At 36.6% G+C, this 15,382-nt stretch overlaps 1 protein-coding gene across 1 annotated transcript; it reads left to right on the plus strand.

Annotated features, from left to right (window-relative positions):
- The first annotated feature begins 9,469 nt into the window (after positions 1 to 9,469).
- On the plus strand, positions 9,470 to 12,877 carry LOC113765818 (peroxygenase-like). The gene is made up of 6 exons (XM_027310067.1): positions 9,470 to 9,638; positions 10,700 to 10,849; positions 11,625 to 11,710; positions 12,177 to 12,271; positions 12,355 to 12,480; positions 12,552 to 12,877. The coding sequence occupies exons 1-6, from the start codon at positions 9,527 to 9,529 to the stop codon at positions 12,703 to 12,705; spliced, it is 723 nt and encodes a 240-aa protein (XP_027165868.1). The 5' UTR covers positions 9,470 to 9,526; the 3' UTR covers positions 12,706 to 12,877.
- The last annotated feature ends 2,505 nt before the right edge of the window (positions 12,878 to 15,382 follow it).

Genomic DNA, 15,382 nt, shown 5'->3' on the forward strand with positions numbered 1-15,382 from the left:
TTCTTCCCCTTGTCTCTCTTAAGTTAGCGTTTTGATGGGATGTTGACTTGGGCCTCAAATTTTGGTTGCCCAATCTTGGAGGTCCAATAAGCACCAAAGGTGGAGCGGTTCAATGGTTTTGGATGCTTGCCACTTGGTCTGGACTCGATGAATACACTTTTTTGTTGTTGGGTTGTTTATTTGTTTGTGCGTTGGTTGTTTTTAGAAAAATTTTAATATGATGAACCAAAAGACTTCGTTTGGATTAATTATTTTTGGGATGTTTTTAAAATATTTTATTGTAACAGTTTATTGTAGCAGTGTATATTAAAATTTTTTTGAAATATTTGATATACTAATATGGATGGGATCTTTTTTGAGTTCTTGTGTTGGGATATGCAACTTTTTCTACATATTTTGCTAGATTATGTTTGATATCAAAATAATTTAGTTATTAGAAAAATAAGGATATTTGTTAACCAAAGATCATGTTGGTTTGTTAACAGATATTTTAGATAAGATTTGCTAGTAGAAGGAGATTATATTTTGTTGAGATTTTTAGGATAATTGTTAGTGGGATATTTTGCTAGTTTGTTTCATGTAATCACTATAAATAGTGAGTTGATGAATGTAGAACATAAGCTCATTTTCCACATTCAATGGAAGTCTCTTATAAGCTTTTTTGCAACACTAAGGTGTTGTTTCTTAGTTTATGCCCCAAAAAACCAACATCTTGTATATTACCGTAACATTGTATTTGAAAAAACTTGGGGTCCGTTTGGATTGGCTGTTTTTGGGGTTGTTTTTTAAAAACTATACTATTCATTTTTTGAAAAACAGCAAATGTTGTTTGGTTTAGCTGTTTTTGAGAAATAGCTTGTTTTTGAAAAACAAGCTTGTTTGGATTTATCTATTTTTGAGAAACAGCTTGTTTTTGAAAAACAAGCTGGTTTTTATTAGCTATTTTTGAAAAACATCATTCAAATTGGTAATTAAAAAAATCAATAAATTTCATTCACCAAAATACTTTATCAGTACACCACTGGTATAATTAAAAGTAAACTTAATAGATAGAGATTTTGCATAAGTGTACATGCCATATACAATAGCCACCGTGGAACCATTATTTATGGTTTGCCATTCGCAATCCGCCCACTAGTTACAAAAGCACAAAATAGATAACAACAAAATGGAGCTACTAATGTTGGTGATAGTACATGCTGTTTGCCAAGGCGCTCCTGAATTCATTCCAACCAGCAATTCCTGGAGGCGACATATCCAGTGGTTCTGCGCCGGCCATTTGATCCACCACATGATTTATATTATCTGCCTGTGCTGCAATAGTCTCTTCTTCAACAAAATATGCATCATTCGGGACATTATCACGCATAAAGTTGTGCAATGCACAACAAGCCAGGACAATATTATTCTGTGTCGCCATCAAATAGTTCTGCATGGGGCCCTTAAGTATTGGAAATCGCTTCTTAAGAACACCAAACGTGCGTTCTATAATGCCCCGTAAAGATGCATGGCGTCTGTTGAAAAGTGTTCTTGCTGCCCGCTCCTATTGGGTTCCCCGTGCACCCCTAAAGGGAGCCATAAATCCTGGCATGTTCGTGTATGCCGCATCCACCGCATAATACTTCCCTGCACACAAAGTAATTATAGTTAAGTGCATTATAAATATTACTATAAATGTTTTAAGAAATATCATGCGATAAATTCCAAATGGATGATTTAATACCCAAATTACCTTTTGGTGGCCGTGGAAAAGCACAATTAGGATCAAGTAAGACATCTTTTAAGATCCTAGAATCATGTGCGCTACCCTCCCACCCTACCCTGACATAAGTGAATCGCATATTATGATCACACACTGCTAATATATTTTGCGATAAGCCGCCATGCCTATTCCGATAACACTCCCTGTCTTCGGCTCTACACCAAGCTGAAACATGCGTTCCATCAATAGCTCCAACACAATCCTAATCACAATAAGTAGACGTTCAGTCTCCTATAGATTATAATTAATAAGAGATTTCACAAAATATCTCTAACCTTAAACTAGGGCCAAAACGTAGCACTGTTCTGTATTCTTGGATTCGTCGTGTGATAATCTATCGGCCGGACAAAGTCGCGTCCCAAGCGAACGAGAGATCGAAGGCATCGTCGTAGATGACGGTCCGTGGTCTCGATTGTGCGTTGGAATCTCTCGGCTAGCACCCTTTGTCGCTCGTTATGGCTCAAGCAAAGAAGGCAAATGGCGAGAGACTAGTGAATGCCTACCCGTCCTGTCGGGTGGGGCTCCCAATAGCCCCTCTCAATCAACAAATCACATAACTGGAGGAAAAGCGGAGCTTCAATTCGAAGGTTGTCGAATATTCTATCTCGATGGCTGTTTATGAGTTCTACAACCCATTGAGCACCCGACTGTGCACCATCTCGAATTCGTCGGCGCTCCACAGGGTTTAGATATGGGTCGAACAGAGCCAATCCAGCAAGCACAAAGTAGATGAAGGTCAAAAGTATCTCCTCCTCATCTCCTTCGTCGAAGAAATCCCCACCTTGCAAATAATGCTCATACTCCATTTCCAAATGTGATATCGGCAGCCAAAGTCACTCGTGATCCTGAGGAAAAAGGCCATTTTCAAAAGGCATGATCAACAACAACGCCATTATCTCCTAATTAAAGCATACTGGCAAATAGCTATATAGCATCAGCAAATCAAGAAGGCAGGTTATATGCTATTTCGGGCAACAAATCTAAAAAAAAAATCCGCCACATGATTTCTGTTTATATGGCAATAGCTCTTGGAATATATATTCACCATAGTGAATAAGATTCCAAGTCAAGACAGCTACTAACAAGCCAATAAGTGAATATTTGGACAGCAACAAAACCTGGCCAATCATATACCTTAGGACAGCATGTTACTTTGCCATTTCAGTTCACAACATTTGTAGCTATGAACAAATGCCTTAAAACGAGTAACCTGTTGTTAATGAAAACTAGGACCACATTCCTAATCCTATCCTTAGAAATTATCCCACAAAGTCATCCCCAAAAATATATACTACTCATGGTTTTAAATAGTAACCAACAGAGGACCAAACACAATTAACTCAAATCCTGCGTTTCGACATATAATATCCAGGGCATTCATGGACACAAAGCACCCCTGAATTTAGAGATTAACCAAGATAGTCAATGCCACAAACACATCATCAATAATAATAAAAATTGAACAACTCCAACCCAATGCAATAAAAACTGAACAAACTCATGGCCAGTAAGGGGCCGGAATCCAAATAGACAAATCACAACACCTCTGAAAAAAAAACACTCAAATGGCTCGGTAGCAAATGCTACAATATCTGAGTTGGCTATAAAGAAATCAACAACTCAAGTCAACAACTCAAGTCTCAGATACAAGCTCCCGATTTCCGCGAAACGACTACAATGGAGGTGGGGGAGGGGGCTCCTGCGTATCCGGCGGGAAACAGCCTTTTATTTTCATAAATGTGATGCGGTCGGCGTCCGATTGTGCTAAATTCCAAATGGCCAGCTCTTGCTTATCCTTCAATATTTCAGCCACGGCCATTTTGGCTGCGTATGAAACGTTCTCCATTCCCCGAAGTTGATCCATGGCAGCTTCATAGGCAGTTTTGGGAGGGCCACCGCGGCCGGAACACTGCTTGTCCGGAGAACTGACTGACACGCCTATGCTGCTGCTCTTATGGCGACTAACCAGGGACTCAATGGTGTCAAGAGCCTTCATGTACCTATCAGAAGCTGAATGGGAGGCGGTGGACATAGGACTACCGCTTGACATGTCCCCCGATTTCCGCTTTCCTTTGCCCTTTCTCCCTTTCGCTGCATTTGCCCCTACTAACTCAGTTTCAACACCCTCGTGCGCAGCGTCCGACCTTCCCTGTCCCCGTGACGATTGGGCAAGGTTCTCCATGTATCTCTCCTCGGGTGAAGTACGGGGCTCGTTCTCAAAGCCAGCGCTGAAATCCCCAGTTGCTCCTTGGTTGACAAAAACCTCCTCAAGCAAGTGGTAGACGGTGCAGTCATCTTGAAATTTTAAATATTTTGGGTTCAGCTAACGAAAAAAAAAAACCACAGCCAAAAGGTTATTTGAGGGAGCTGCACGTATAATCTGACAACTTTTAATAGACAAATTGATATAAAAACAATTGACTTGACAAAAAATACCTGTGCAAGCTCAGCCCACTTGCTATCGTCCATGAGCCAGGTAAAATTCTGGCTATCCCAACCCAGTCCCGTTTCCCGCCTCTTGAAGGCAATGTACAGCTTGGTAAGTTCTCGCAAGGCATAGTATTTGGCTCTTATGCTGTCCCATGTGAACGATGTGCCAAATTGGCAGTTCAACTGCTGTTGAATCTCGGGAACCACATAGCTACCAATATTATTGTCCCTAATTTCACTAGCTGTATGCATGCTGACTAGGCGCTTGGCAATTTCTATTTCCTGCTGCCTAGTGAAATAAATTTTCTGGTGGCCTGGATTGCGCCTTTGTTTTCTCATCTTATTAACCCATAAATAAAGGTAATCAGAAACGGTTGGTACTTATACTATCGGCCGGACAAAACTATTTGAAATAATAAGTAGCGAAAGTAGAGGATTAGCATGTATTACCTTGTAATAGTTAGAAATGCACTTTTGTAAATCGTTTTCCCCCCAAGCTGAGTTGGATCCCCAACAATTTACACCTGTTTTCGTCTTCAATGCTGTGTTTACACACGAGTCAAAATTAGTCGCACTAATTAAGGGTGCAAAACAGAGTCAGAGCCACACAAACTACCTTTGGAAGCACGGCGAGTAATAGGGGGCATGTAACCTTAGACAACGGCAATGAAAACACCAACCTACCCTGTTTTGTAGCACCAAACAGCAGTATGAAGTTAGACTGCAGATACCAATATCTCATCTATAGCCGGAGAAGACAATTTAAAATCACAGAAATAGCATCAGAGAGTTCATTTTGGGGTAAAAACACAAGAACTAATACTACAATAATACGAAAACAGGCTCCACAGGGTCGCATTTCAACAAAGCGAGACACACTCATGGGGGGAATAATATCCCAAAAAAGCACAATCAGAAGCAGCCCAACAAATATTTTATTTCCATCAGAAGCACAAACATATGCTTCTTTCACTGAATTTAGGCAATTCTAATGAATCTCAAGCAAGTAAGGTCATTTTCTTGGTAAATTTATATAAGGATTATCGAATGCAACCACCAACTCCGGCAAAACAGCACCAGACAAAATTCATGACCAGCTGATATGAATTGAAGTCAATGCCGTATTGTGGTCAAGAGATTTTCTCAATATTTTTCAAAATGAAATCTGACATTGAATCCAGAGCATGGCCAGTTTATCGTCTCAATATTCAAACCAGTTCAATTTTTCATGGTTCATTTTCAGCATTGCCGAGACTTGGTTCAGACACCACAATACTCTGCACAACTAATCTCTAACTCTACTGTCCAACACCTCTAAACGGCCAAATTGGAAAATTGAAAGCAGCAAGCAAATTTTGACCTCACAGTAAAATTTTTGGGGCATCCGGACATCAAATTTTGAACAACCCACGCATTATTCTTTACAATACGCAGCAAGAACAGTAAAGTGAAAGCCGCAAAATGCCTTAGAAACATAACCTTAACAGTAAATCGAAGGCCGAAGAGGGGTCGGAGCTGCCAGTCACTCGAGATGTGCTGCTCGCTGTGAAAGGGGGTTAAGAGAAAGCCGGATTGAAGCGCGAGGATGGGCTCTTGCAGACAAGGTCGCTCTCAAAGAGGGGCGTACTAGCAAGATGGATCGAAGAGCGAAGAGGGGGTCGGAGCTCAGAGGAGGTTTGGAAGTGAAGTCGCAAGCTGAAATCGCGAGCTGAAGGAGGCTGGATTCGAAGGTTGCGAGCTGAAATCTGCTTCGATTACTCACAAATTCGCCTCTCGATGGCCGGCAATGGTGCTTCAGAGGAGTACTTGCACAAGCTCCTGACTGGTCCCTGTTCTGAGAGTCTTCGCCTTCAGCACAGAAGGCAATTTGGGAAAGTAGCGTCGGCAAAGAAAAGCCGAAAACAAGTAATTGGGTATTTTGCCAAAAACGCCGTCGTTTTATTAAAGACCCACTGTAGACTTACTTGATCAGTAAAGTTGTTTCTCAAAGACAAAAACAGTTTTTGGAAAAACTGTCAATCCAAACGAACCCTTGTTTTTTTGAAAAAATAGCCAATCCAAACGAAGTCTAAAGTTATTTGGTGGTTGCATTTATAAAATCTGATTTGAATTCATCTATAAATCTTACATATATAAAGCATGAATCGCTTATGAACAGTGCGCAATGGACCGGTTATCCCATGATTGTTGTGACTTTGAGGGCTGTTTTGGTCTTTTGGCGATGGATGGCACTGGTTTTGAACAGTATCAAGGCATTTATGAACCATATGAAGGCATGCACTTCCCACGCCCAATGCATGTGGTCTTTCTCCACGCGTCCCAGTATTCCACACCACGACTCGCCTTTTTGCACCTCCGACGCTACTTAGTCTGCTGCTACTCGGACCGATTCTCTCTTCAATCTTCAAATTGAGATAATACTGCGGTTGAAAATTTTGGTTACTCTTTTAAGTCCGATTCCATGTGGTTATGATAATATCATTATTGTACTTTGATCTTTGTAGGCCAAAAATCTTATCTTCGTACGCAAGGTAATCTCCATGTAAAAAATATTTCCTGCACACAAAAAAAAATTATATATATAAGGATCTCTATGTAAACATTTTTTTTGGCAAAAGGATAAACTTTCTTCATAAAAAAATGCAATTTAAGAAATGGATTATAGTTTTAAACTTTTACAGTAGGTCCAACTTTTTTCTTTTGAGCATGAAAAAATGATTCAGTAAATACATATTTTCTAACCTTAAACACAAGTTTATTATCCCATTTGTAGAATAGTTCCACCAGTTATTTCTTAGCATTTTATTCTAACCAATCCTTAAACACAAGTTGATTTGGAATTCACCATTTAAAGTTTCTAACTATCTCTTGATTTTGAATATCACTTTTATTAAAAAAAAAGAAAAAGTAAAAGAGAAACTCACCTATTTTAGCACATGATTTAAGAACACAAAATAACCTATAAATTTGCAGCTTATGATACAGATTACCAAAAAAAAAAAAAATCAACAACCAAGTAAGAGAAAGAATCATCAAATAAGTAAGAATTATAAATCCAACGAACCTAGAAAGTAGAAAAGAAAAATTTTAAGCTCATTAAATTATTAGATATTGTATATATCTAAGCCATTATCTTAGTGAAAATTCAAAGAGCTTCTACCATGCTCCTCGTACTCACCACATAAAGTGTTGCCTCCTATACAAATTATCAAAACCAAAATCATCAAAATCTCCAAAAAAAAAAACAAAGAGATAGCCAGCCTAAAAAATGGAAGAAAGAAAGAAAAAAAAAGAAAATATGTATATTCACCCTTGCAAGTTAAAGTTATTCAATATTGAGAGTTGAGGCTTATTTTCAATAGATGATGTCCTATCCAAAGAAACCATCGTTACTCCCTCCATTCTTAAACACTTTTAATCTATCAATCAAACAATCATTTGAATTGCAACAAAAAGAATAGGATCCAATATGAAATCCTAATTAGGAAAAATGGTAGTATATATAAACCGAGGTCATGGTGGGCTAGAGTTGAATAAAAATTATGTGTCATGAATATAGGACCTATTAATGTAAACAAAAAATGCCACTGAATATACAAAAAAGATTAATTCAATTTTACATTGGTTTGAAAATATTTTTAAATATGTTTGAATGCTCATTCAAGTCTAGCAAACAAAAGAAAATGACAAACCCATTTTATAATTGTCTTTCTTTATTTCTTTCTTCTAAAAGATTGTTAAATGCGAATTACTAGCAAACAGAAATTGTCAAAAAAAAATGAAAATTGTCAAATTACTTGTCTTAGAGAAGTAACGTGACTAATAAGCAAGGCTACACATTACATATATAGCTATATGCCTTTTAGTTTTACCTAATTTTAGGCATTACTTATTGATTAATGCTACATTAAGAATGTTAAATAATCATGCCTTTTAGTTCTGTCTAATTTTAGACATTACTTACTGACTAATGCTATATTAAGAATGTAAGATAACCTGATTTCAAAGTCATGTTTATTTGTGTAATTAGGAAAAAACACACACTCACATATATCTAACAAAGAAAAAAAAAACACACAAACATAATAGCAACATAACGAGTCTCAGCTACCTGACGCATGGCGTCAGGGCTAAAAAACTAGTAATCAAATAAGGTTGAATACAATTTCAAATTCATTATCATAAAGAAATAAAGCTTGAACACATTTCAAGCTTGTTATCATAAAAGAAAAAAGCTTGGACACCAAGTGCTAGCTATAATTAGATTTGATTATATCTCTAAAAATATTATAGACATATTACAACTCCACCAATCCTTAATTTTGTATCGAGATACACGAAAGTATGAATGTACACCTAAAATATAAAGATAAAAGATTAAAAAAAATAGTGGATAGATTTGTCTGTAGTTAACAATCCTATTTCCATCCCTATAAATGGGACGACTAAAGACTTTTTTTTTTTTTAGTACGACTAGAGTTGACATAGAATTTTTAAAGTTGTGCTTGAAGGGAGCTCACTTAGGGCTTGTTCTTAGTTAATTATTTGAGTTGATTATAAATTTTAATTTTAGATAATCAATTTTTTTTTGATGTTCTCATTTGTTTTTATGTTCAAATTATAGATTTTTAAGGATTCATTGGACACTCCTTAACACATTTAAATTTCATCTAACTTACCATATATATATATATATATATATATATATATATATATATATATATACAAACACACATTAATAATTATTACCCTTCTTACATTTATACACTTTCTCTAATTAATCTTACTTTTTCAAAAAATCTAACTTTTAAAATATATTTTAACGCGTGCCCTTTTTTAATAGTAAAAGAAGTTAAAATACATAATCAATTAAAGAGTAGTTTTTGTTGATTGAGATAATTAAATTTTGCAAAATCTAAAGTAGCCGAGAACAAGGCTGTAAGCTGCTACCAAAAAAAAAAAAAAAGACAAGCTTTGTGATTCACATTTTCAACTTGCATCCCTGTCCATTTCCATACCTTTCGGTGAGCAATAATCCTTTGATACATCAATTCTTACCTTCGTCAAAAACTAGTATGACGCCTTCTACTCTACGTGTCACCCAAGAGAACCCAGATGGCAAGATTCAAACGCAAGAGAGTCATGCATGCAAGCAGGTCCTGTGCATGTTTGCCACGAAATTTCCACACCATCAGTCGAGCTGCCCCTCTTTTCCCGGCTTCCTTTGCTAGTACGTTTCATTTTATCATCTTGTCTTTTCCATTTCGTGGGATCAATTTTCAATATCAGTATCTGAGAGAAGGAGAATTGATCAGGATAGAGGGATCGAGAGAGATGGCATTGGAGACTGATAGGAATGCTGCATTGTCACCCGTGGCTCCTCTTGCCCCCGTCACTCTGGAGAGGAATGTTCGGACTGACTTGGAAACTTTTATGCCTAAGCCTTGTAAGTTGCTCTCTCCCTCTTATGTTACACCTGTACTTGCAGTGTTTTGTTATTTGCCAATAATGACTTCTTCTTTAGGGAATTTATCGTGTTAATTTAGTAGCAGGTGATGGAAATTCGATTCTTATCATTCTGACTTGGAGTAGTTTTGTCTACTGACTATTTGACATGGATTTGGTACTTAATTACGCTAAACATATATGGATTGAGTGACTATAATTAATTTTATGCGGAGCTGGGAAGTTTAGATTTGTGAATTAGCTTTAGGCTGACAACATTTTTTGTTGATAATTTCCAAGTTACATCAGAATTCAAGATGTTTATACAAGATCACAGCATTTAGGCTGAGAAATTGCTGAAATTGTGCTGTACAATTGGAAATGGTTCAGAGTAATAAAAAACGAAGAAAGCGTGCAGACTAAATGGTCAACCTACTATTACTTTCTGATGTCCAGATTCAGTCCTTGCTGTTTAGCTGTTAGAAGATTCGCATAATGATAATTGTAAAATAAGGGGCCAGTGGTATAATTTCTGATCATATTTAGGGGGAGATACATATCTAGTGGATGTTACCAAGACCCGGACTATGGGGTGAGAGTCGAGGTGGTCGTTACACATCATGGTTTTAGATACTAAGTAATTAATCTTTTTGCAAATCTAGAAGACGCAAACTGAAGCTGGAACATGTTATAGAGGGAATCATGCCAGTTTAGTTGCAGAGGACAGGGGCCTAAGAATGTGATTATATTTGGTGGGGGAATTATGGAACTCAGCGAGGTAGCAGATTGAAGCTTGATGCACTTGTGCTTCTATTTCTTGAACAAGAGAATAACTCAGATTTGCTTTAGATACCATTGGATTCAATGTGAATCGAGATATAGCATGTCACACAAAAAATGTTCCACATATCATCTGCTGGCAGACCCTTTTTCTGGTTCAAACAAATGGGGTGCACTATAGTTTGTTGTTTTTCCTTTCCAAACAACGATATATGTAAAAGGTAACAGCTTAAGGCATTAACATGTCTTGTCATGATTTTTCTTTGCTTTGCTTGGGTTCAGATATGGCTAGAGGATTGGCTGCTCCTGATACAGAACATCCTAATGGGACACGAGGCCATAGACATCACAATCTAAGTGTTCTTCAGCAGCATGTTGCCTTCTTTGATCAAGATGACAATGGAATCATCTACCCCTGGGAAACTTATGCTGGTAATTGCTTACTCTAAAAATCTCAAGGGCAAAAGTCAGTTGCACTACAAAATTCTTGAACCCATGTTTTTGGTATAGATGTAAATCTTCCAGCATATCATTATGTAATGTTCAATGTTGTCTACTGTTGCACATTATGTAACTTCCAGACCGTGGAGAAATGACGGTGTTCAGGCAGCATGCTCGATGGTCAAAATTAGTGCGTATTAGAAGGTTGATCCAATTGTGTAATTATACGAAGCTATATAGACTATAAGTATATTGAACTTGGATTGCTGGATGCATTTTTATCTCTTGAAATTCTGTTCATGCAAGTGAGAAGCCCTCTGATTCTCCCAATCCCAAAAGATTCATGGATGAAACTTTTAACTCCGAGTGATCAAGGATTGAATTTTGCTGTATATTAGAGTCTGATACCGCAAGAATTTCCCATAGGCCTTGTGGCTGTTTGTTGCTTTTTATAATTTTGTTCATCCCCACTTCCAAGAGCAATAGCTCATGCAATATTCAATTCCCTTGGTGTCTTTTAGGTGCAGAATATCACAAGACTCAGAAGGCAGTGGTACTAGAGCCATAGCAATATGAATCATGTGATGTTCATCTTTTGGAATCTTATTAGTTTCATTGTTATGTGAAGTTCAGTTTTGAAGTTTTTACCGGGTCTAGAATTCTCTGAATAGTCTGTGTATACATCTTAGATTACCTTTCTGCTTAGACTGAGTTTTCTGATTTAATGGTTTTTTGTGTTTTTTTTTTCCATATTGATGTGCCACAGGACTTCGTCAAATTGGTTTCAACATAATTGCATCCCTCATCATAGCTATTGCCATTAACGTTGGCTTGAGCTATCGTACTCTACCAGTAAGTTCATGCATCTTTTTAAAGAGGTCATATGATTCATCAGACCTGCAATCCATCTTTTATGGAGAATGATGGGGTCATGATATGTTTGTATCTTGTATCATGCTTTGGCAAGGAATTTCCTTGTCTCATAAGAGGTCATATGATTCATCAGACCTGCAATCCATCTTTTATGGAGAATGATGGGGTCATGATATGTTTGTATCTTGTATCATGCTTTGGCAAGGAATTTCCTTGTCTCATAACATGGGAACTGCTGTTCTTCCTTTATTTTCTATGTTTTTCTTACGTCTAGAGCTGACTCATTTGCATTATTCAACCTTTAGGAATACAGCATGACAATTTAGGACTCAGAACAGAGGGTTAACTAGTTTCTTTAAATAATTCACATATGCTCTTGACGTTTAGTATAAAGCTTTGTAATATTTTCCTTGCACTTACTTAAGGACACTTTTGATTTTGTTAGGGCTGGATACCTTCTCCACTTTTTCCCATATATGTGTACAACATACATAAAGCCAAGCATGGAAGTGATTCCGGAACCTATGACACAGAAGGAAGGTGAGTATCTAATCAGCTAAAGCTTTTTCAAATTTATAAATCCTTGATCATATATGACTGCCAGCATATGACAAACTTTGCAGGTACGTGCCAGTAAACTTTGAGAACATGTTTAGCAAGTATGCTCGAACTGTTCCCGACAAGCTAACTCTGCGAGAACTTTGGGAGATGACTGAGGGCAATCGAATAGCATATGATCCCTTTGGGTGGTAAGATTTTACATGCATTATTTAGTCATATTGTTCTCTCTGCTGATCTTGATCCATGTCATCTCTGGCAGGTTTGTAAACAAGGGAGAGTGGATAGTTCTCTATATCCTTGCTAGGGATGAGAATGGATTCCTATCCAAAGAAGCAATTAGACGATGTTATGATGGTAGTTTGTTTGAATATTGTGCTAAGATTCATGCTGGAGTTGAATCCAAGCTAGGATGAAGAAACATTGCAAACTCCTGGCAGCTTTCCCAATGCTACATGCTTTCTTGCTTTCTGAAACTTGGTACTTTCTGATGTAAACTGTACTCAAAAATCTTTTCTGGCTCTGTAATTGGTCAATGTGACTACTTGCTAGCATGTACTTAATTTACAGCAGTACCTTGTTATTACATAGTCTGCTGCCAATGATCAGATTATCTCATTTGCATTTGTGGGAATTGCGGCTTTAGCACTACAGAAAGGTATTTTATGCTTTATGCTGAAGCTATATACTGAAGCTTCAAACCTCTAGACAAAATCCTACCAAAAAAAAAAAAAAGCTGACAAAATATGTTCTGTGGCGTATTGATTGAATGATCCTATGTTGCACTGAAAAATAGCTCAATCCCTGGAACTGTCTTCGTGCTAATTTGCTTCTGCAACTAACGATTAACAATTTTGTTAAGTGGCTTCTTAACCCCAAAGCTATTGAACTGAGCTTGATAAGCTCAATTCTGACTTAATTTATAGCTTCCATCAAGAAAATGCAGCAGTTGTTAGTCATGCCTAGTCATGGGGTGACTGAAATTAAGTTAGGAAAATATCAAGATACACAAACTGTTTTGTAAAGATATGATAGGATGGTAGGACGGTAGACGCTGTGATTCTAAACTATGATAGGATGACAGATGCTGTGATTCTAAGAGTTGCAGATAACTCTCAATCACTAATTTTTTAAGTCTATCATTATAATGCTAATCCTTCTACACTCTAAAAAGTATATTAGAAGCCTAATTTTTTAAGTCTATCATTATAATGGTAATCCTTTTGCGCACTGAAAATATATTAGAAGCTTATGCAGGTTTCTTTTGCTGTTTCTCTTTTTTTTTTGGTTCCCGGATATGAGGGTATTCAAGCTTAATCATTGTATGTTGGTAATTCAGCTATCAAATGAAACTTCTTTCTAAGTCTAATCATCCTATAATCATATATGTGCTGGTAATTCTGTTATCAAATCAATTTCTTGCTTAGTTTTAATAGAAATTGCCGGACTCCGTGAAGTCAAATTCTTTTTACATTATTTGGTTCAATCAAATAGCTTAGGGGCAATTAGGATTCAATTGGAACAGTTTGAGACAAGAGGGGGGCTCGGCTCATTTGCAGCCCTATTATAGCCTACGCTTGTAAGAATATTGAATATTTGCACTAATATTTAGTTGATCATGGGTTTTCGCTCTTATGAAATAAAAAGTGTAACTTTAGTGTATGATTTAAGTAGGAGTGAGAAGGGTGGGAGGAGAGATGGAAGAGTTAAAATGAAGAAGAAGAAATATATGATTAAATTGACATGCATGTAATAGTGAAAGTGAATAACAGAAAGAAGTCTTTTCAATACAAAAACTGAAGATAGCTGATCTATTTAGTTTGTAAAATACATTTGATACAATTAAAAGTTGATATATAATACAATACGAATTAGAATTCTCTTCAGTTACATCGGAGAAATTCTCTCTCTATCACACTCTAGTAAAAGTTAATTTGAAAATTGTTTTCGAAAATCAATACTATTAATAATGAATTTCATCACATGTGCTAATTATACATAAAATTTCATATAAAAAGGACTAGATTTTACCGTATGATTAATTGTTACAAATTTTATTGCAATTTTGACTCATTTTTTTGCCTTTGAAATATGTTGTGTAAATTAATTTAAAATATTCTCAAAATATTGTCATTAATTTTTAAATATATTGTTCTTGAGATCAAAATAAAAAATAATGATATAATCGGATAATTTTAAAAAATTATAACAATTTGGATAGAAATAAATGCATAGATTAATAGGGAATTTCAAAGCCTATTAAGGCTAAGCAAATTGGCTTCTTTATGCATGTCCTATATTGTAATTGCATTTGGTGTATGCTTAAGATTTTGTGGACAAGCAGGTTCTATAATCCAACACTACAATCTACTTGATCAAGTCAATCTAGAAGCCAAAAAAAGCCTACCTCCTACTAATGATAGCAATGAGGAAAACTACCCTTTATGATCAAATTTAGCATATAACTCTCCAACCATATCTTCTCTGTTCCAACAAATCAACTCAAATTCTGGGAGTAAACTACTGCTCCTTAAATTGAGAGACATGCTGCGACGTTTAGGCTGCTTAATATACAGGAAAATGCTATACTTGGGCCAATTGGCAGTATTGTTTCTTTTAAAAGTGAGATGTTGATTGAAACAATTTTATAATTACCGATCTTGAAAAAGAGAAAAACAAAACAATTACGAGGAACTTAACAGCACCAAAACGGAGTAAAAAAAGCTGTCTCCATAAGGTCAAGATACATGGAACCTGAATTCTCTGCACCCCGAGAGCAAGGCAAAATTTTTGGTTTACTTCGTAATGCAAGGCGGTCAAGTTATCTTTTACTCATAACAAGAACTTAGCCTTTTGACTGAAGGGTCCTACAACTATTAGAGCAATAAAAGTTCGAACTTTAACACCTCAGGCTGAGGAGTTCGTGAAATGCTGAAGAATGAACTTTCGTATTTGATTCTGTTGTCATGCAAATTTGTAGTTGCTGACGAGTTTGGCAGTTTCAAATGAGGGCCAAATCTTGTGACTAGTGTAAGCCTGCCGTATAAGAATTCTCTACTTCAGCAAAATTTAACAGCAGAACTTTCTGCTCCT

This window comes from Coffea eugenioides, chromosome 3, assembly GCF_003713205.1.
Source record: "Coffea eugenioides isolate CCC68of chromosome 3, Ceug_1.0, whole genome shotgun sequence".
Taxonomy (NCBI): Eukaryota; Viridiplantae; Streptophyta; class Magnoliopsida; order Gentianales; family Rubiaceae; genus Coffea; species Coffea eugenioides.